Source organism: Chelonoidis abingdonii, chromosome 9 (assembly GCF_003597395.2).
Source record: "Chelonoidis abingdonii isolate Lonesome George chromosome 9, CheloAbing_2.0, whole genome shotgun sequence".
Taxonomy (NCBI): Eukaryota; Metazoa; Chordata; order Testudines; family Testudinidae; genus Chelonoidis; species Chelonoidis abingdonii.
In genome coordinates, this window is record NC_133777.1 from 59,652,750 (window position 1) to 59,672,996 (window position 20,247).

At 41.2% G+C, this 20,247-nt stretch overlaps 1 protein-coding gene across 3 annotated transcripts in view; it reads right to left on the reverse strand.

Moving 5' to 3' along the window:
- Nucleotides 1-20,247, reverse strand: part of CGNL1 (cingulin like 1) — a 113,126-nt gene that overhangs the window by 56,590 nt on the left and 36,289 nt on the right. For 2 of the 3 annotated variants that reach the window (XM_032774111.1, XM_032774109.1), the window contains exons 2-8: nt 13,357-14,962; nt 11,963-12,057; nt 10,480-10,573; nt 6,665-6,766; nt 5,480-5,628; nt 4,717-4,852; nt 3,203-3,415 (exon numbers count right to left, since the gene is read on the reverse strand). In XM_032774111.1, the coding sequence (XP_032630002.1) occupies nt 3,203-3,415; nt 4,717-4,852; nt 5,480-5,628; nt 6,665-6,766; nt 10,480-10,573; nt 11,963-12,057; nt 13,357-14,943 (2,376 nt within the window). In that variant the 5' untranslated portion in view covers nt 14,944-14,962. The remainder of the gene's footprint in view (nt 1-3,202; nt 3,416-4,716; nt 4,853-5,479; nt 5,629-6,664; nt 6,767-10,479; nt 10,574-11,962; nt 12,058-13,356; nt 14,963-20,247) is intronic. The other variant, XM_032774112.1, reaches the window with a different exon arrangement.

The window sequence follows — 20,247 nt, forward strand, 5'->3', positions numbered from 1 at the left end:
TTAAATTTACAAAGATAATTTTTACTGTTTTTCTCTCTTTAATTAAAAGTTTCTTGTTTAAGAACCTGACTGTTTTTTTATTCTGGTGAGACCCCAGAGGACGGGGTCTGGATTCACCAGGGAATTGGTGGGGAGAAAGGAGGGAAGGGGGAGAGAAAGGCTAATTTCTCTCTGTGATAGGATTACTTTCTGTCTCAGGGAGAGTCTGGGAGGGGGAAAGAGAAGGAGAGGGAAAGGTGAATTTTCCTCTCTGTTTTGTGATTCAAGCCGTTTGAATCACAGTGATCTTCCAGGGTAACCCAGGGAGGGGAAGCCTGGGAGAGTCAACGGTGGGAGAAAGGGTTTACTTTCCTTGTGTTAAGATCCAGAAGGTCTGGGTCTTGGGGCTCCCCAGGCAAGGTTTTGGGGGGACCAGAGTGTACCAGGCACTGGAATTCCTGGTTGGTGGCAGCGCTACAGGTTCTAAGCTAGTAATTAAGCTAAGAGGAATTCATGCTGGTACCCCATCTCTTGGACGCTAAGGTTCAGATTGGGGAATTGTACCATGACAGGAGTCCCATCAGATTACCCTGGCTATGTTCTAACCTGATATGAAAGACATACAAGTGGTGTGCTAGTCATGCATACTGTAAGAGCTCAGTACTCTACCTGCCAATCCACTTGGTATCTGCAAGAGTGGAAAACATTTCTATTGATCTAGGATTGCTATAAAGATCTCTTCCTGTTTGCAGGGAAAACAGTTCCTTTTAAGGCTAGGACAAATTATAAACAACATTATTTGGTACAGGGAATGTGAGGCCAGGGATGCAACACGAAAAACAAACAACCCTGCATGCACACTGATGCCCATGTAGCCCCATGTACAAGATACCAGTATTCCTTCCTCCTATGTGTAAACTATTCCTACAGTATTTACACATCTGCTTGATTCATTACATACAATACAATGACTCTCTTCAGCAACCTTTAATGTAAACTTCCTGTATCCTGTCCTACAATGTAAATCTTTCCATTCTCTAATAATGCAAACACCACAAACAGGTCAATACAACTTCTCTTATATAAACTATGCTTTTCATAGTAGATGGTTGTGTATCCACCACATAGTTGTGAGACTAATAAATTGAGTCATTTATAAGATAATAGTAGTCAAGATATGGAAATGACCCATTACAGCAGAGTCTATCCCCCTCAAAAGGCAAGTTATAGTCTCCTGATAGACGATCTGTCAAACATACCACAACTGGTCTTAGTCAAATGTTCTTTCCCTCTCGTTTTTGCTTGCTAATCATTTGAAGAATAAAAATTCTTGTAACCATTGTGATAAACTGTTTTAGTTAAATAACAGAAAATCACTGAAAGTAAAAAGACAGAGCAGGAGGTGCCCTGAGAGCAATGAAAATGAATTAAGTTTCACTTTTGTACATCAGATTAAACTATCAGAGTCTATGCCAGGCAAGAAAAGAATAGCTATTTATAAACTACCTCTTAGCCACAGCAACCCAGTTATAGAGCTGTTTCCCAGACTGCTTTATTGTTGTATCAAACAGACTACTCATTCATTTCCTGTCATTTGCAATTACAGCTCCATAACTGAAATACAGTAAATTACTATGGAGTACCTTTGAAAGATGGTTCATTGGGGTTCAGCTGTCAGAACAATTATTGTATAATAAAAAAATGATTTTAAGAGTTCCAGTTCTCTCTCTCTTTTAAAAAAAGACTAATTTACTTGAAGCAGCTAACCGTGAAGCAAATATATCAATATGAGCATGCAGATAAAGGAAAATGACAAATTTGGTCAGCCAGACAAACTCAAGAGGTACTGCACTCTACAAATAAACTGATGTGTGTAAACATCTAAATATCTCAGTTTTTAAACCATTCAAATAAATTGTACTTGTATCAGAAATAACAAATAAACAGTGCCATTCACAGCTTTTTCTATAAACGTATTTTCCCCTCGCACTAGACATAAAACAGAGCCTTCCTTCAAAAGCCTAATTTTATTTTCTTTTTTCAGTATATTTTGGTCCAGTAATATCAAGATACTCACAAGTCACCTAGTACCAAAAGATATACAGAACAGGTGAGTAGTTCAGAGCTAACCTGAGCATTTTTGATTGGGCCTGCAAAACTATTTTGAAATCCCTCCACTCCCTAAACATAACTGATTCCTGTCTACTATGATTACAATACTATGCACAAGGCTGGGTGGTACCATTTTGGAAAGGGCCATGGTATGTTTCATTTCGGAACTCCCAAACTTAATGGACACACCAACCTCCTGCCATAAGAACAAAATTCAAGTTCTATGAAAACACTTAGAAAAAGCGTACAAAGACTCCCAGTTGCTTTGTATCCTGAGAAGCTTCTGGAAGGATCCCTCTGGAGAACAGCACCAGATTCACACTTCTCAGAAAGACTCCTGGTCCTGTCCAGAAAGACTACTTTATTATCATCTTTGGTGAGCAAGATGCATTTGACAATCTAAAGACAACCCTCAGTGTTTCAGTCATGCCATTGGGTCTACCACACCCTTCTGTCATACACTCTCTTTCACTGTCTACAGAGAAGCAAAATTAAGCAAGTGGTAAATAATCATTTCACTTTGGGTCAGAATTTCATCTATTGTAAATCAGCATAGCTCCACAGAAATTAGTGAAGTACACCAGCTGAGGATCCAGCTCAGGGGTGGCCAACTTGAGCCTGAGAAGGAGACAGAATTTACCAATGTACATTGCCAAAGAGCCCCAGTAGTACGTCAGCTCCCCAGCACCTCCCGCCCACTGGCAGCCCCGCCGATCAGCGCCTCCCCTCCCTCCTTGCACCTCTGGATCAGCTGTTTCCTGGCATGCAGGAGGCTCCAGGACGGAGGGGGAGGAGTGAGGGCATGGGAGCTTCAGGGCCTGTGGCAGAGCCAGGGGTTGAGCAGTGAGCACCCCCCCCCCCACCCACACACACACATTGGAAAGTTGGTGCCTGTGGCTCCAGCCCCCGAGTCGGTGCCTATACAAGGAGCCACATATTAACTTCTGAAGAGCCACATGTGGCTTCAGAGCCACAGGTTGGCCACCCCAATCTAGCTCAAAACTTTATTTATTGTGCTGAGGTCAGAGCAGGATTTGAAAGCATATAATTCAAAAAGCCTAGCACAGGTTAATTTTTTCTCACAAAAATGCATTGTTACCATTAAGCTCACCTTTCTTGCTTCTTCTAGAGCCTCTCTTAGATTCTGAAGTTCTTTGTCATGTTGTTCTTTAAGTTTATCTATCTCCAGGTCATGGTTAGATACTTCTTCTTTCAACGCTCCTTTTAAAGCAGTCAGTTCCCGTTCTCTTTTTCTCAATATTTCTTCTTGTTGTTCTTTTGTCATGAATATTTCTTGCAGATCCTGCTTCATTTGCATCAGCTCCTAAAAACATTTAGAAAACCCTCAAATTAAAACACCTCTTTTTTATCTGGTTCTAGCAAATGGATAATGGAAAGCGCATAATCAGTTTCTATACAACTATGGTGTTTCAGTTACAGGATATGATAAAAAAGTATCTTCTCCTTGGTTCAGCTGTGTCATCTCAACTGGCTCTGCTGCTTCTCTCGCAGGCCTTGCTAATTTTCACACAGAGCACAGTAAGTCTCCTAGATGTTTGTTGATGATTGGGTACTGCTCTCCTCTCTTTTCTACTCCTCCTGCATGTTTTTGTTACAGCCACCTCCGAAGTAACATTTTCATTTATTGCTCTTCATGCATATTTAAGCAATGATGTGACAATGTGCTTCTTACTTTCTTTGCTGTGGTCAGCTTTTCTTTATAGTCTTGTATTAAAGAAATGTGCTCTAATAGATAGAGCTTAACTCTATTCCTGGATCAGCCCCAGACTCACTCCAGGCCCTAGCACGCCAAGCGCGTCCTTAGGGCGGCATGCCGCAGGGGGTGCTCTGCCGGTCGCTGGGAGGGCGGCAGGCAGGCAGGCAGCCTTTGGCAGCATGCCTGCAGAGGGTCTGCTGGTCCCGCGGCTTCGGTGGACCTCCCACAGGCATGCCGGAGCCGCAGGACCAGCAGGCTTAAACCATTTTACAAATATGAATTAAGATCCTTCAATGAACGTGCTACACTCATTCACTACAGGGCTGAGGTAGGAACCCAGACTGTAGGTATTTCTCTGTTTTCTTTTCTATCAATGTAAAGCTAGCTTATAAACCTCGTGCTAAAATCCTCAGAAAATAAAAGCCATGATGAAGGACATAATTGGCCTGAAAGATTACTCTGCTGTATCTGTCACACCACAGATTGCATGTGTGCTTTTCACATCAGTTAAATGAAGGATATCTTTGGCTCCCAGAAGTTTTACTCAAGCCATTCTGTGCTCATCAGAGTCTTTTCTATTGAGAACTCTGGCAGATTTGTTTGGGGGATTTTTAAAACTGCAACAAAATACTTTACATGAAAGTTACTATGTTTTCTTAGTCTGCTGTGTCTCAGTAGTGTACTTTCATGTCCTACAAAGAGAGCACTGACCACAAGTTGAAAGATAAACACCAAAGCAGTTCATATCTCATCCCAGAGTCCTCTATATAAAGGGGAAGCCAGTATCTACTAGCTGACCGTCTTTAACGTTAGATACTTGTTTCCACAACTCCCATTCAATGGGACATAGACACAACTGTTCAGGATATCGTCAAACACATTATTCTTGAGCTTTTTTTATTACTGACCTCTATTAGAACCTCTTTCTCTCCATCCACAGCATGCTTTGCATTATCCAATTCATCATGCATTTCAGAGAGCTGGTCTTCAAGGTCCCTAATTTCAGTCTGGTGTTGTTCCCGTTCCATCTTCACTTGAAAAAGTCTCATCAAGGGGGGAAAGAAATGTTTAGGTTTATAGTGGTGTTAAAATTGTTTTTCAAGTACCATAAAACTCTGCTCTCACTCTCCCAGCCTGGGATGGGATCGAATGAGGCAATAATAGTGGAAGCTATGCAGGGCAGATTGGTCATCTCCCCCACAAAGGAGAATGAGACTTTGTCTTCACTCTAATGGTAAAAATGGGATATTCTCTAATGCAGCAAATATGCACATGTGGAAAACTGAACTTTATTTTAGACTTAATCCTTTTCATTGACAACATTGTTGGCTGTAGTGCTCATGCACTTCTGTGTCTTAAAAAACCTATCTGTACTGGATGACCATGCACCATAAGTACAACCCTCATTAAAACAAATATTTAAATTAAAAAAAACAAATCTTAGTTTTGCCTCAAATGCCCCCAGATGGTAAGTTTTGAGGTAATAGTTTAAACACTTCAAGTAATAATAAGAGTAGCACTATTTGCTATTGTATTGGGTTAGTGTCTCCTAAGCATAAACTTGGGGGGGGTGGGAGGGGCAGAGGGCGGGAGGGAGTGATAGATAAATTTAATCTGCAATATTTAATAGAGGAACAAACTCCACAAAAAGGTTTTCTACAAGAAACTCACTCCTCTAAGTTTTGCCTGAGTTCCTTCTCGCTTTCTCCTAGATGCTTTTTTAAGGCATCTTTTTCTTGTACACTTTTGTCAAGTTGCTGTTGTAGATCTTTCAGAGTTGCTCTCGTTGTGTCTCTCTCTTCTTTGACATTTTGCTGATTCTAAATTGTACACATTGAAAGTATTAAGCTGAGGTAAAATGCTAACAACAAAACAAAAGGCCCCATTTTTAAAGGTATGAAAAGGGTCACTCAATACTTTAATGTTGTGACGGAAAAAGAATGAACTACTTAGACTATGAAATCTCATAACAAGACCTGTATTGGAGAAGATAAGCATGGCTTCTGGACTCTTATTAGAAACATGAAAAGGAAAGGCGTCTCAGTATTAGTCAGTCAGTCTCTCTACACTGATAGCTATCACAGACTTAAAGCACATTATAATCTATTACAACTAAGTTGCTTTTATAGCGTCTTCAGTGCTTTTTAGCACTTAATCATTTCAAGTTCCAGACTGAAAACAAATGCTATACCTGTTTTATCAGTAACTACCTGAATTAATACAGTATATCTCCTACACTAAATACGTCTCACCATAGTTACAAAGATTTTTTTAAAGCTTTACTTTTGCAGCTATTTAAGAAAGTTTCATTTATGTAATTCTCCAACATGGCATCCCAAGGGCTATGTGAAGCAAACAATGGGGAGAGATTATTTTTAGAAAAGCTCACTCTTTAAAAAAAGAATTTTCCATATAAGCAAAAGTGTAACTATATGAGGCAAAATGGTCACACTTGTCTGATATATTAAGCACTTATGCAAATTCCACCCACTAATATGAGAATATTAGCATAATTTACCATATATTTACTGATATATAAATAATGATATTTTTTTAAATGTAGGAATTATGAGAAACCCACAGAATCTTCTAGGTCTTGAGCTCATAACCCCAGCATAAAAGTTCCAAAATTCACATAAAAGTTCCAAAATTCAAAGCCCCATATTACATTAGCACACAAAGTTTACAAAGCATTCACAATCATTAGTTTAGGGACAGAATGTTTACTGGGAAGTTTAGCATAAATCTTACATAAAAGAAAATGTTAGCTTTATCAGGTTGATTGTCACTTGTTTAGAACATCACATTTGCAATACTACTTCTAGTCTTTATAATGTAAGTAATAAAATATGATACCCTAATTTCTAGATCCAGCTTTTTCTGTAGCTCTGCAACCTTGGTCTCTAGTTCTGTTTTTTGTTCCAGCAATGCTTTGACTTCAGTTGAAGAATTAGAACCCTACAATTAAACAGAGATATTTAATCCTAAAAGTCCAAGATATAATCTTTTTGATTTCCTTTTAAAATTTAAACCACTGACAGAACTAATAAAAAACATAGTGATAATTTGTTTTTTATAATTAGCCAGAATTATGAAAGTTACCATGGGACAGTTTTAATATGGTTTGAGATAGGATGTAATTCTTGTTCAACTTCTTGCTGCTTACTCTAGGCCTATTTCCAGTAGCACAGAAAAAATCTCAAAAGAACCATGTGTGCATTGTAAAGCTCTAAAAAACAAAAACTCAATAAACAGCAATTGAATAAACCACTAATACTTCAGGCCAAATTCCACTCTGAGATTACTTCGTGCACCTTTGACAGACATCACTGGGAGATGAGTATATGGTTCTGAGGGCAGAATTTGGACAGATACTTTTTATAATTATACACTTGTATTTTATATTTTCATTCTGATCCCCTATAATTTAAAATAAAATAAATTGATAAGGTACTTCAAATACAGTCCTCTGATCAATAACATAGTAGCAAATAAGCTTTTTTCAGGTTTCTTTTAGAATTAAAAAAACACAACTGATATCTTGGCAGGTAATAGTAACATTTATTTTTTGAATATGCAGACTGTCAAATTATATTACTGCACTATTGCTTTTAAACAACATCATAGACAAATTCTTTATTTAAAACACACACAGTAGAAACAGCAATTCATGCCATTGTAACGAGGGGACATTCAGCATTCTTTTCAACAGCAATAAACAACAACCTTTCCTTTAACACAATCACTTTTCAATGCATATGAGACATTAGCAGAAATTTCTTTTAAGAGTTCACACAAGTCTCCTCTCTCTCTTCCACCACATAGCCACAACCACTGGAAAATACCTTCAGTACATCACAAATACCCACCCACAGCAGGACCGGGTTAACCTTTTAAATGTATTTGTGGGCCCCCACGTAGGCAATGGAGCATGGGATGGGGACGTTAGTCCCCAGGGCGAGGGGCCAGCCAGAGGCAATGGGCATGGCATGGGCACTATTTACAAACTGGCAGTTGCCAGACACACAGTGGCCCACCTTCCCCTTGGGGGCGGGCATGTGCTGCGCCACACAGCACCCACAATCAACACCGGAAACCCCCTCCCCCGATTCCCTATGGCCAGAGCCCCCCTGGACCCACTATGCCAAGCACCTCCCCCAACCTCCCCACAAATACACAGCATCGTGCACAACACCACCCTTGCCCAGCGCGTCCCTGCCCACAGCCCTACCACCAGGGCCATCCTTAGGATTTATGGGGCCCAACGCAATATTATTAAACTGGTGCCCCTATGCTCGACTTGGGGCACAGCCACCACCCTCACCTGCAGACCCCCAGAAGAATCCCCACCCAATGCTAACACACACTGAGCTTCATATGCAGCAGACACTGCAGCAACCTGGGCTCACAGCCCGCGGGGGGGGGAGAGGGGAGGGACGAGGCACCAGAGGACATCAAGCCTCACAGAAGCGGAGAGTCACAGTTCCCTGCAGAGACCCCTGTACCCTCTCCCTCATCTAGAATGTGCCATGCTGGCACATTCTGCTCTGTGAATACAGCCCCAGCCTGAGGAGGCTGCAGCATGCACTGGGTGTGCGGGAGCCAACCCGCTCTTATTTGCTGTCCCGGTGGTGCCCCAAATTTTTGAGTGCCCTATACAGCTGCATATGCTGCATCTGCCTAAAGACGGCCCTGCCCACCACAACTGCACAGCACCCCCGACAGAACCTCTATTCCCTAGTGCCCCAACACACACAGATCTTCCCCACCACCTCACAGCCCAGCACCCCCCGAGACCCACTCCCCACCCCCTGCCTTCCGGCCACACTCACTGGCCCTGCTGGGAGGTGACTGTGTCTGCTGGGCTGAGCCAGCAATGCAGCCAGAGCTGGTCCTGGGTGCCGGGAATCACCCCGGTCTCTCAGGAGTGGCATGATCAGCTAGGCCAGGGCCTGCCTCGTCTGGGCTCCCTCAGGACCCACTTGCCTGGAGGGGCCCAGCCAAGCCCCCACATTGTCATTCCCCGCCACCTGGCTGAGACTAGCCGGGCTTCTGCACCAGTCCCAGGCAGCTCAGCTCCAGGGAGTCAGGTGGGGCCCCACAGATGGTGGGAAGCAGAGACTGCCCAGAGCCGGAGGTGCACTGGGGTCCAGCCAGGGGGCAGAGAGGAACAGGAGGGTGGGACCACGGGCAAAGAGGAGCCCTTGGCCTGAGGAGCAAGTGATAGGCAGTGGGGAGCCAGCGGGCTGGTGGGGTCTTGGGATGCAGTACAAGCGGAGCAGGCCAGGGCTCCTTCTGAGCACGGGCCACTGGCGCCATTGTAAACCCGGCACTAACCCACGGTGATATTGAGAATATAACCTTCAAACAGTAATGAGGTATCTCAATGTTACTAGGGTTGACAACCCTCCTGGTTTCGCCGGGAGTCTCCCGGAATCACACCCTATATCCCACAGTCTACTGAAGCCAAACCAGGAGATATTAGGCACTGAAAGTTCAGAGGCACCACAGAGCTAAGGCAGGCTCCCTGCATGCCCTGGCTCCGCATCGCTACCGAAAGCGGCTGGCATGTTCCTCCACACACTGCCCCTGCCCCCAGTGCTGACTCTGCAGCTCCCAGTGACGAGGAACTGTGGCTAATGGGAGCTGTGGGGACAGCGCTTGTGGGCACTGGCAGCACGTGGAGCCACCTTCCGCCCTCCCCAGGGCCGCAGTGACATGCCTGCCACTTCTGGGAGTGGTGTGGGGCCAGGGCAGGCAGGGAGCCTGTCTTAGCCCTGCTGCATCGCTGCCCAAGATAAGCACCTCCTGGCCGGAGCCTGCATCCCTCATCCCCTCTTGCACCCCAACCCCCTGCCCAGAGCCCCCTCCCCACACCCAAACTCCCTCCCAGAGCCTACACCCTGTACCCCCTCCCGCACCCCAACCCTCTGCCCCAGGTTCAGCCCGGAGACCCCTCCACCACCCAAACTCCCTCCCAGAGCCCGCACCCGCTCCTACACCCCAACCCTCAGCCCCAGGAGCCCCCTCCAACACTCTGAACCCTTCAGCCCAACCCCTCAGCCCAGAGTCCACACCCCCTCCTCTACCCCAACCCCCTGCCCCAGCCTGGTGAAAGTGAGTGAGGGTCGGGAAAGCAAGCGATAGGGGAGGGGGAGATGGAGTGAATGGGATGTGGCCTCAGAGAAGAGACAGGGCAGGACCTCAGGGAAGGGGCAGGGCAAGGGTGTTTGGGTTTGTGTGATTAGACAATCAGCAATCCTAGTTACTCCTTAATTTGGGTCTCCGACACACAACTGCAAAATGCACTTAGAGATGTCCTACATGGTAGATTCCTCTACTCTTACATTTAAAAATGTATGTAATCTTTCACAGAGACCCCAGTCCAGCAAATTACTTAAGAACATGCTTAACCTTAAGCACAAGTAGTCCCACTGAAGTCAGTGAAGCTATTCGCATGCTTAAAGTGCTTTGCTGGATCAGGGCCATAGTATACAAATCCAGCTTGTAACTTTTTTTGCAACTTTTCAAACTCACCTACTGTGTGTATTACGCACATCCTAGTCTCCTTTTACAAACCATGTACATGGTTTTAGACAATGATATCCAGTTCTGTACTTTACTATTTTATAGCTATGAAACACACAAACAAAAGTGATTTGATTATTTACTTGTGCACTTCCAGCAGCTCTTGACTTTAAAGTCTGGATCTTCTCAAAAACCAAGTTCACCTTCCTCTTTGTGGCATCATCATTATCAGTGCTTCTGAAACATGGACACAATGTAAGTAAACAATGGTATGATTTAGGATACCAATGATTTTGCTCTGGCTGGAATAAACCTCAAGCATCCAAATTATAATAAAATCAATTAGGAGCAAATTAGAAATAGATTTTAAACTTCTATTCCACAAAGACTTTAAATAAATTATTTAAAAAATGTAATTGCAAATATTTTCTGGTAAATTACTTGGCTCTTTGATTATAATTCTGAGCTGAAGGCCAATATAGCAATGATGGGTGTTCTGCATGTAAGTTATTGAACAAGCTGCCTGAAACTTTAACACAATAAAGTTTAGGTCCCTCATAGTCCTGCCAGCTGTGTCCCAATTGTCGCAACACCCTAATTCCGGGATATCACAAGTATCAGAAACTCTGCTAAATCAACAGCCTAAGAGGCTTGAGGGGTGGGGTGCATAGAAATGTTAAGTATATTGTGTCGGTTAGAAATTCTCTGCCCCCCACCCTTTTTTAAAATTGTTTACTTTCAGAATATAGAACATCAAAAAAATGTGACAATCTTTCACCTGGAGAAGGCACTTGATGAAAAGGACAAGGGGAACTTACCTCACGCTTTTAGGTGTACAGTCCACTTTTTATACACTAATTTAGGAATAGTTTATGTGATGCTCAATTCATGTGTTGTGCTTTTAAACATTTTCTGAACTTTAACACCACAGGAGATGCACGTTTTTTTTAAATTAACCAACCCACAAATTTATTTTTAGTTTTTTAAAAAGTATATTTAATCTGATCCTGAACAATATACAGCACATGCATTCTGATTAGATGGGAATTTTGAGATCCTTTATAACCTTCAAGCACACTGGTGAGCTTCAGAATAGTGAAGTGGTATAATTTTTAATTAATTTATCCTTTTTGGTTTACAATATAATTTTAATGATAGTGTATTTAATTTATAACTTCTTTAAGAAAGAAGGAATACATCATCCATCCATCCAATACAAGGTAGCATTTTACTAAGACAGTGGTCCCAGTGGCAACTAACTCTGCATAACAAATCAAAGACGTCTGCATTGGATACTTATAGAACTGTATTTACAGAAAATTTAAAAGTTGTTTTAAAATAATTTTCTTTTTGTTATATATTCATATTAAGGGTGAAGTCTCCATGGTAATTTTTCAGCTATCATATGCTGCTACTTAATTGTTTTCAGTGCATCACAATATTTTATGTTGAATATAAAACACATAGGAACAGACTGCTATGGAGATTAGGAATCTGAAAAAAATCCAGAAGATTACAAGTACATACTTCCAATGATCAGATAACCTCTCCCAAAAAATTAAATTAAGATCCTCAAGCTGGTACAATCTCCAATTTCTGCTATAAAAGTTAATGAAGTTTACTAACCCTTCCTTAAGGTAATTGTAAAGGATCTGTTTCGCTGTCTCCTCATTTGTTTGTTGTGTGAGGTCTTGCTGGCCCTTTAACAGATCAGGAGTTGCCTAAAAACACAAGGCTGGATATCAAAATACAGACTCTTTCAATGATTTGCTTCCCACTTTTGCTTCTGCTTGGAACTTCTCCATTCTATATATAGTAGAACCTCAGAGTTACACCACCTCAGGAATAGAAGTTGCTCATAACTCTGAAACGTTCGTAACTCTGAACAAAACGTTATGGTTCTTTCAAAAGTTTACAACTGAACAGTGGACTTAAAACAGCTTTGAAACTTTACTATGCAGAATAAAAATGCTGCCTTTAACTATCTTTATTTAAAGGAAACAAGCACAGAAACAGTTTCCATATCTTCTGAAACCTTTAAAAAAAAACAAACGACTTTCTCTTTATATTTTAGTAGTTTACGTTTAACACAGTACTGTACTGTACAGCAGTGCTTCTCATAGCCGGTCCCTCGGCCCGCACCACTTCCCACAGCCCCCATTGACCTGGAGCGGCAAACCGCAGCCAGTGGGAGTTGCGATCAGCCGAACCTGCGGATGCGGCAGGTAAACAAACCTGCCCGGACCGCCAGGAGCTTTCCCTGAACAAGCGGCGGCCCAACTTTGAGAAGCATTGCTGTATAGTATTTGCTTTTTGGGAGGTGGGGGGGTCACTGCTGTTGATTATATACTTCTGGTTCCAAATGATGTGTGTGGCTGACTGGTCAGTTTGTAACTCTGAGATTCTACTATAGCAATTTTACCAGACAAGTAGTTCATGGAGTTTTCCCATTGACTTCAGTGGGTTTCAGATCAGTCCTTATAAGTGAAAGATACAGTGTGCTTGTTCTTACTTTGACAGTCGTAAAAAATGTCACTGATCTTCCTATATTCTTAAAATTACCAAGTACTTCATTGGGGACATTGAAAGAAACGAGCATACTACAATTCAGCAGACAGGAGAGACACTTGTTTAAAAATATGCACATTTGGACCTTTTCCTTTATGTTGTTATTTGCTGCAGTGAGTATGTTTTAAGCATCAATAACACATTTCTTTTACAATAACACTCCTAATCCCCACCCTTCTCCCTCCTCCAAACAAGAATGTGACTCTGTTCCTTAAACTTGGCTTTCTATAGCCTTACTCAGAGAATAACTGTTTACATTTACTGCTATTGAAACCCATTCTGCAGCCCTTCCTGAGGTCAAACTTCCACTAAACACCGGGGAAGTTTGGTCTAACAATAAACTGCAAGATTTAACCCACAGAAAATGTGCATTTTATACAGTGTACATCAGACAGCTTTGACTTACACAGTGCAGGTAACTTAAGAGACAATGTTTCATATTGAAAAGTTACCTGTGTATTTGGGGCGGAAGAAAATGTTTTTACTAAGATCTTCTTTGTTCCTGGGTCAGGCGGGATTGTAATTCGATTTGGCAACAAGAATGTAGAAGTTACTATTTTAACTTCCTCTTTTTTATTCTGCACTGGAAATGTGGATGACCTAAACATCAAACTCGCTCCATTAACTTTATTTTCTTTATGATGTTGCAATGAATTGTAATGGTTGTTCTGAATGTCTTGAGCAGTCGGTTGCAGTTTGCCGACAGTTCGAGCAGCAACTTGTGTATCAGGGGAAGGCAACGTTTGTTCAAGAGATAATTGTTTCTGAAGGCAAATTTTTGATGGCCTTAGCAAGTGCTCAGTTGATTTACCCAAATTTTTACTAAACTCATCTAAGTAATCTGAATTCACCTCCAGGCCTAAAGACAGTACACTGTCAACACTTCTTGATCTTTTACGATCATCTGGGTGAATTCTGTTCCTTTTTCCTGATCTACCCCTTTTCTGTGGACCAATTTTCCTATCAAACTTTTCAATTAGTTGATCAACTGCAGGAATTGAGCCAGTGTCAATATCACGGCCTGTTCCGGGCAAAAATGGGATATACCTTCTGTTTTCATGTCGATTAACATTGTCTGCATAGATAGCATACTCTTGGTCATCAAGTAAAAACTTATACAAGGAATTTGCAGAAGTTGGAGTGGTTGATGAAGATGATGATCTTCGTGACCCATCCAATACTGATCCAGCTGAATCTTGTCTGCCGAAAGAAAGAACATCTGGTCTACTTTTCCTTGCGTCTGGTTGACCAGTTGGGCTAATATGTGGGGATCCTCCACTAGATGAAAGTGACTCAAATACATGCACTTCATTTGGAGTGCTAGTAACCCTGGGGCCCTTGGACACATGCTTATTTTGGTCTTCCACTGCTATGGACCTGTTCAAATGAATTGTTTTCACATTTGATTTGGCTGACTCCACAAGCTGTGGGGTTTTCTGTAGGGTCACTACTTTGGATGAAGAAGTCCAAGGCTTTGTTTCAATCTTGCCTTCATCTGCAAGAGATTTAGACTTATTGCACACAGAAGATTGGTAGCTATCCAAGTTCAAGTTATTTTTTTCTGGATCATAGGGCTGTAAAAGCTCAGGATGCCTTTGAAAGTTCAACAAATTGGAGGGTTTTAATATTCCATATTTAGAATCTGAGACTCCATTCTCTCCTTCATTGATGTTGGCTTGCTTTAGGTTTTTAAACATACTGGGCTCTGTGGACTGTATTCCAGGAAACTTTATTGCTTCACTATTTTTCTCCTCCAATTTAAGAGCAGTATTGGAGTTTGGAGCTGACCTATTAACTGTCTGAGATGCAACCTGCAGTCCATTTTCAGGTAAAGATGGGTTTTCTGACAAACACCTCTCTGTGTTGTTTAGCACTATATAGGGATGCCCATCAATTCCTTGGACCCTAATACTGACACCATAAGATCCAGGCTTGGAGTGTTGTGTATTTCTAGCTTTGTGTGTCTCATCATTTACAAGCTTGAGATGAACTCCACAGTCCCGTTGCACATGCTTGAAACCAGCACAATATGGCTCCATGATTAACACAGGTTTTCAGCTATGAAAAAAGGACATACAGGTAAGATTTAATTTGATGAAGTTTGGTTATTTAGAGACAACATATGTGACATTGCACTCTATATGATTTTATGAAAATATGCAAATGAGTGTGAATATGCTAATGAGTGGAATATGCTTCATGCAAAAGGTCTCTTGTAAAGTATCATTACAAAACTTATAATCTACTGAGTGTGTTCATCCTATTTGTATGAATGTATCATTCTTGTATCTGAAACTAGAAATACGAAATAGAACGCTGAGGGCCTACAGTAATTATGCAAAGTGTGGGCCATTAATGGTGGTTTGGAATCTTGATGGCTCCCATTAACCAGGACAATTGTCTGTAGATGGCTCTGTTTTACTTGTAAGTCTTCCTGTATGTGTGTGCTGGCAAGTGGGTAATGAAGTCACCTCAGGATCACGTCACCTGAACTGGAATCCATCTTTAACCTGGTGCTTTTCCATTTAGAAGTGGGATGGGGAGTGGAAGGGGGTGGTGACCCAGAGACACAAAAGATTCCCGCCTTGTGCCAAAGCTATATAAGGGGGTGGAACAGAATAAAGGAGGCTGCAATCATGAGAAATCCCCTGGCTACCACCTGAGCTGGAACAAGGGGAAAGGATTATGCCCAGACTAGGAAGGCGTCCACTCTGTGAAAGAAACTTATTGAAACATCTCTGAGGGTGACATTTTATCTGTATTCAGTTTTATTACTGTATTAGGTTAGACTTGCATGTTTTGTTTTATTTTGCTTGGTAATTCACTTTGTTCTGTCTGTTACTACTTGGAACCACTTAAATCCTACTTTCTGTATTTAGTAAAATCACTTTTTACTTATTAATTAGCCCAGAGTATGTATTTATACCTGGGATTGCAAACAGCTGTGCATGTCTCTTTCAGCGTTATAGAGGGCAAACAATTTATGAGTTTACCCTGTATAAGCTTTATACATGGTAAAACGGATTTATTTGGGACCCCACTGAGAGTTGGGCATCTGAGCGTTAAAGAAAGGAACACCTGTTAAGCTGCTTTCAATTAAGCCTACAGCTATTAGGGGATGTGGTTCAGACCTGGGTCTTGGTTTGCAGCAGTGGGTCTGGCTCAAACCAAAAAGGGCTCTGAAGTCCCAAGCTGCCAGAGCAGGAAAGCAGGGGCAGAAGTAGTCTTGGCACATCAGTTGGCAGCCTCCAGGGGGTTTCTGTGATCCAACCTGTCACAATGTACATGCTGACCAAAAATCACAATACTTATTTTTACTAATAAGAAAAAAGAATACTGATCATTTACATAATATTTCCCTCTGTAAAGCTGGTGGAAGGACCAATTTAAATACAGAGAAAATGAGGCACAGAAAGTAAAATGGTTTACATAAGGTCTCAAAGCAAATAAATGGCAGATAAGGACTAGAATTCATGTTCCTTTATTCCTCGCCCACTGCTTCATACTCTAGATTGGGGCAGTCAATTACTGTTTGTCAAGATCCAAATTTCTTGGTCAAGGTATAGTCAAGGTCCAGATTCCAGAGAAACATTTTTCACAACGCAATCATCATCATCAAATAAAAAGATTTAAGGGTCCATTCAAAAGCATCTGGCAGTTTGGATTTGGCCCGTGGTCCGCCAAAGTACCTAAAAAGTAAAATGCTTTTAACTTCCAATGAGATACTTAAAAAGTTTGACATTCATTCCACAAATACAAATAATTTACGGCGATAGATCCACTGGAGAGACCTCACCGAAAATTCTGAAAAAACGAACTCTTAATGTATTTATTTTCTGTCTATTTTTGCCCCCTTTCTATCGATCACACATTTCATGGAAGCATCTCACCAATGATTTCCAGATCTACAAAGCATAATCCAGAAGTGTTGAGAATACTCCGATGTGCAAGGAGGAGAAGAGAGGATTTCATATTTCTTGAACTAGTGTCTAACAGGTGTGATGAATCTTGCATAATTTCTAGCAAAATGCTGCCATTTTGCCAACTAACTGTGTTGACTCAGGGGATGTGATTGTATTGCAGTGGTTCCCAAACTTTAACAACCTGCGAACCCCTTTCAAGAAAATATCAAATCTCACGAACACCCTCCTAAAAATGAATGTTTCCAGGGATTTTCTCCCTTACCTGAGCATAAATGATAGAAGCGGTGCTCTTAGAAATAATTTTTTTATGACATGCTTATTACACACTATTTATTATTACATTATTATTTATCATTACATTATTAATTTTATTACATTATGAAAACAGACTAGGGACCGAATGGCTAGGCAGTAGTTCTGCAGAAAAGGACCTAGAGGTTACAGTGGATGACCAGCTGGATATGAGTCAACAGTGTGCCCTTGTTGACAAGAAGGCTAACGGCATTTTGGGCTGTATAAGCAGGGGCATTGCCAGCAGATCAAGGGACGTGATCATTTCCCTCTATTCGGCATTGGTGAGGCCTCATCTGGAGTACCGTGTCCAGTTTTGGGCCCCACACTACAAGAAGGATATGGAAAAATTGGAGAGAGTGTCCAGCGAAGGGCAACAAAAATTATTAGGGAGCTGGAGCACATGACTTATGACGAGAGGCTGAGGGAACTGGGATTGTTAAGTCTGCAGAAGAGAAGAATGAGTAGGGATTTGACAACTGCTTTCAACTACCTGAAAGGGGGTTCCAAAGAGGATGGATCTAGACTCAGTGGTACCAGATGACAGAACAAGGAGAAATGGTCTCAAGTTGCAGTGGGGGAGGTTTAGGTTAGATATTAGGAAACACTTTTTCACTAGGAGGGTGGTGAAGCACTGAAATGGGTTACTTAGGGAGCTGCTAAAATCTCCTTCCTCAGAGGTTTTAAGGTCAGGTTTGACAAAGCCCTGGCTGGGATGATTTAGTTCGGAATTGGTCCTGCTTTGAGCAGGGGGTTGGACTACATGACCTCCTGAGGTCCCTTCCAACCCTGATATTCTATGATTCTATGAAAACGGCAACACTTTTCCAAGATTTCAGTAATTTTGCTCCTATCACTTCGATTAAGCCTCCTACATGTTTCATCAAGGAGTACCAGATGTGAAACAGCATGAAGGTATTTAAGGAACCAACTCTATTAAAGAGTTCCTCCAACAAGCATTCGGGTCTTGAGCAGTCAAGGCAAACAATGCACAACTACAACAAAGCTTAAACTTGTTCTGCCACAAAGTCATGGTCCCAGGCTCAGGCTGCCAGCCCTTGCGCCCAGAGTCCCTAGGGACAGCTCTGTTTGCCATTACAGAATTTTTTTCTGAGAACCCCCGATAGATTTTGTGAACCCCCAAGGGTTCACGAACCCCAGTTTTGGAACCACTGTTGTATTGGAATGACTCTTAATGATGTAAATATAGCAATAGATTTAGTTGACACTGGCAATATCGGCAAATATGGTAGTAAATGTAACCAAGCATCAATCTGTTTGAAGAATTAACATATGCTAGACCTTTCTTCTACAAGACGGCATAAGTGTGCCAGTGACTAAGAACACACTGCAATAGGTAACACTGCATTTTTACTGATTATGTAAAAGCTAATGTGCTAATTTCATAAAAAATTGGACATGTAGAATATATAAGGATTCATGATTACATCTCATATTTGTCCTTAAGAAAATATATATAGTCCAACCATAACATAAACAAAAGCAACTTCAATCACTAACTTTATTTACATCTGTTTTCCGGACAGTTCCATTTTCCAATTATAATATTGCATAACTTGAAAACTGCAGGTAAAATACTGACTATAATAAAAAGTATTCTTGTATTGTCTTAAATGGTTAGGTACTTTTATTCCTATTTATTTAGTTAAGTATGTCTGTGAAAGTGAATAGAGATGTGCAGTGAAATGAACTTATATGATACACAAAAGTTCAGAGTCAAAGTGTGATGAAACTGAAATGAACATCTGACAATTGATGTGGGTCTGAGATGTAATGCTGGTATACTGAACACTGGTGCAACCACTAGTTTTTCAGACGTCAAAGTTTTTAAATATAACCCTTATACATGAGGAAACTGTTGGGATTCAAGTATCTTTTGATTTAACATAGCTCTTATTCTGGATTTCTCTAGCTTTTTTTACTGGAAGTACATACCCCTCCCACACAAATGGTCAGACTGCAGCCAATAATTAATATCAGCCCTACTAATAAGAGGATGGTAGTATGCCTCAGGAGAGGAAACATATAACCAGCTATTACTGGCTTTTAGATAGCTGAAGCATGGAAGAAGCTCCAAAATCCTCATGCTTCCAAGCTCTGCTTTTATCTGTTTGGCTTTCAACATTTGTTTTCAGAAAAGGAAATGTGTCAAAGTTTCCCACAGCTTTGCCATCCTATGGCCTGCAAAAACTTTACTATCACTCCATCACATTTTATTCTAAAATAGTGTTAGTTTCTTAGGGCTTCTGAAAGCAAATTCCACGTACATCTATCACATCATCTGCAGAACCCATAGTGGCACAAATATTGATTAATTATGCTATCACAAATTAACTAAACAATCCTGCCATTGCTGTATCATTGCTATTGGCTTGCTCCAGAAAACTCACCACCACCATATGGCATTGCAAACAGATCTCTGCTGAGCAGTGGAAATGGAAAATATACTGTGAATATTCCCAAATTTGATATTTCAATTATACCAGCTGAAGCACCAATGCTACTAACTCCAGATTACATGCACTAAAGTTGTTTTATTTCAAGGAGACATCAAACTAGAACAAACCTGAACCCTCAAAATTAAAATCTGTTTTAAGAGCTATTTATTTTGTTTTTACTTGCATTGTCTCTTTAAATAGAATATGTCATTAAGATTACCCACAGGAGGAATGGGGACAATAATTATGAACTACAGACAGAGTGCCAAATGCTTTAGTCTGCCAGAGGAAGATGAATTATGGGTAGGAGGATTGTGGGTAGGTCAGCATTGAAGTCAAAATAAGCAGTAAGACCCTGTCACAGGTAGTTAGTTATCTGGCCTTTAACGGGGTTAGGGCTCAGCTACACCTGTACCAGACAGAATTTGCATCCCCACATGAAGGGAATTAAGGATAGTTATGTGACAAAGTGTAACCCTAAAATGATTACACTATTCCTGCTACCAATGACATTTTTTCCAGTGAAATGGATTTAAATATTGAAATTTTCATACTGCAAGAGTGATGCTTCATTGTTCCTCTTTTAAGTATCTGTCTTTAGGAAGCAATGTATTAGTGGAAGATGCAAACAGATATCCATAAACAAAGGTGGCAAAACACAATGATGTAC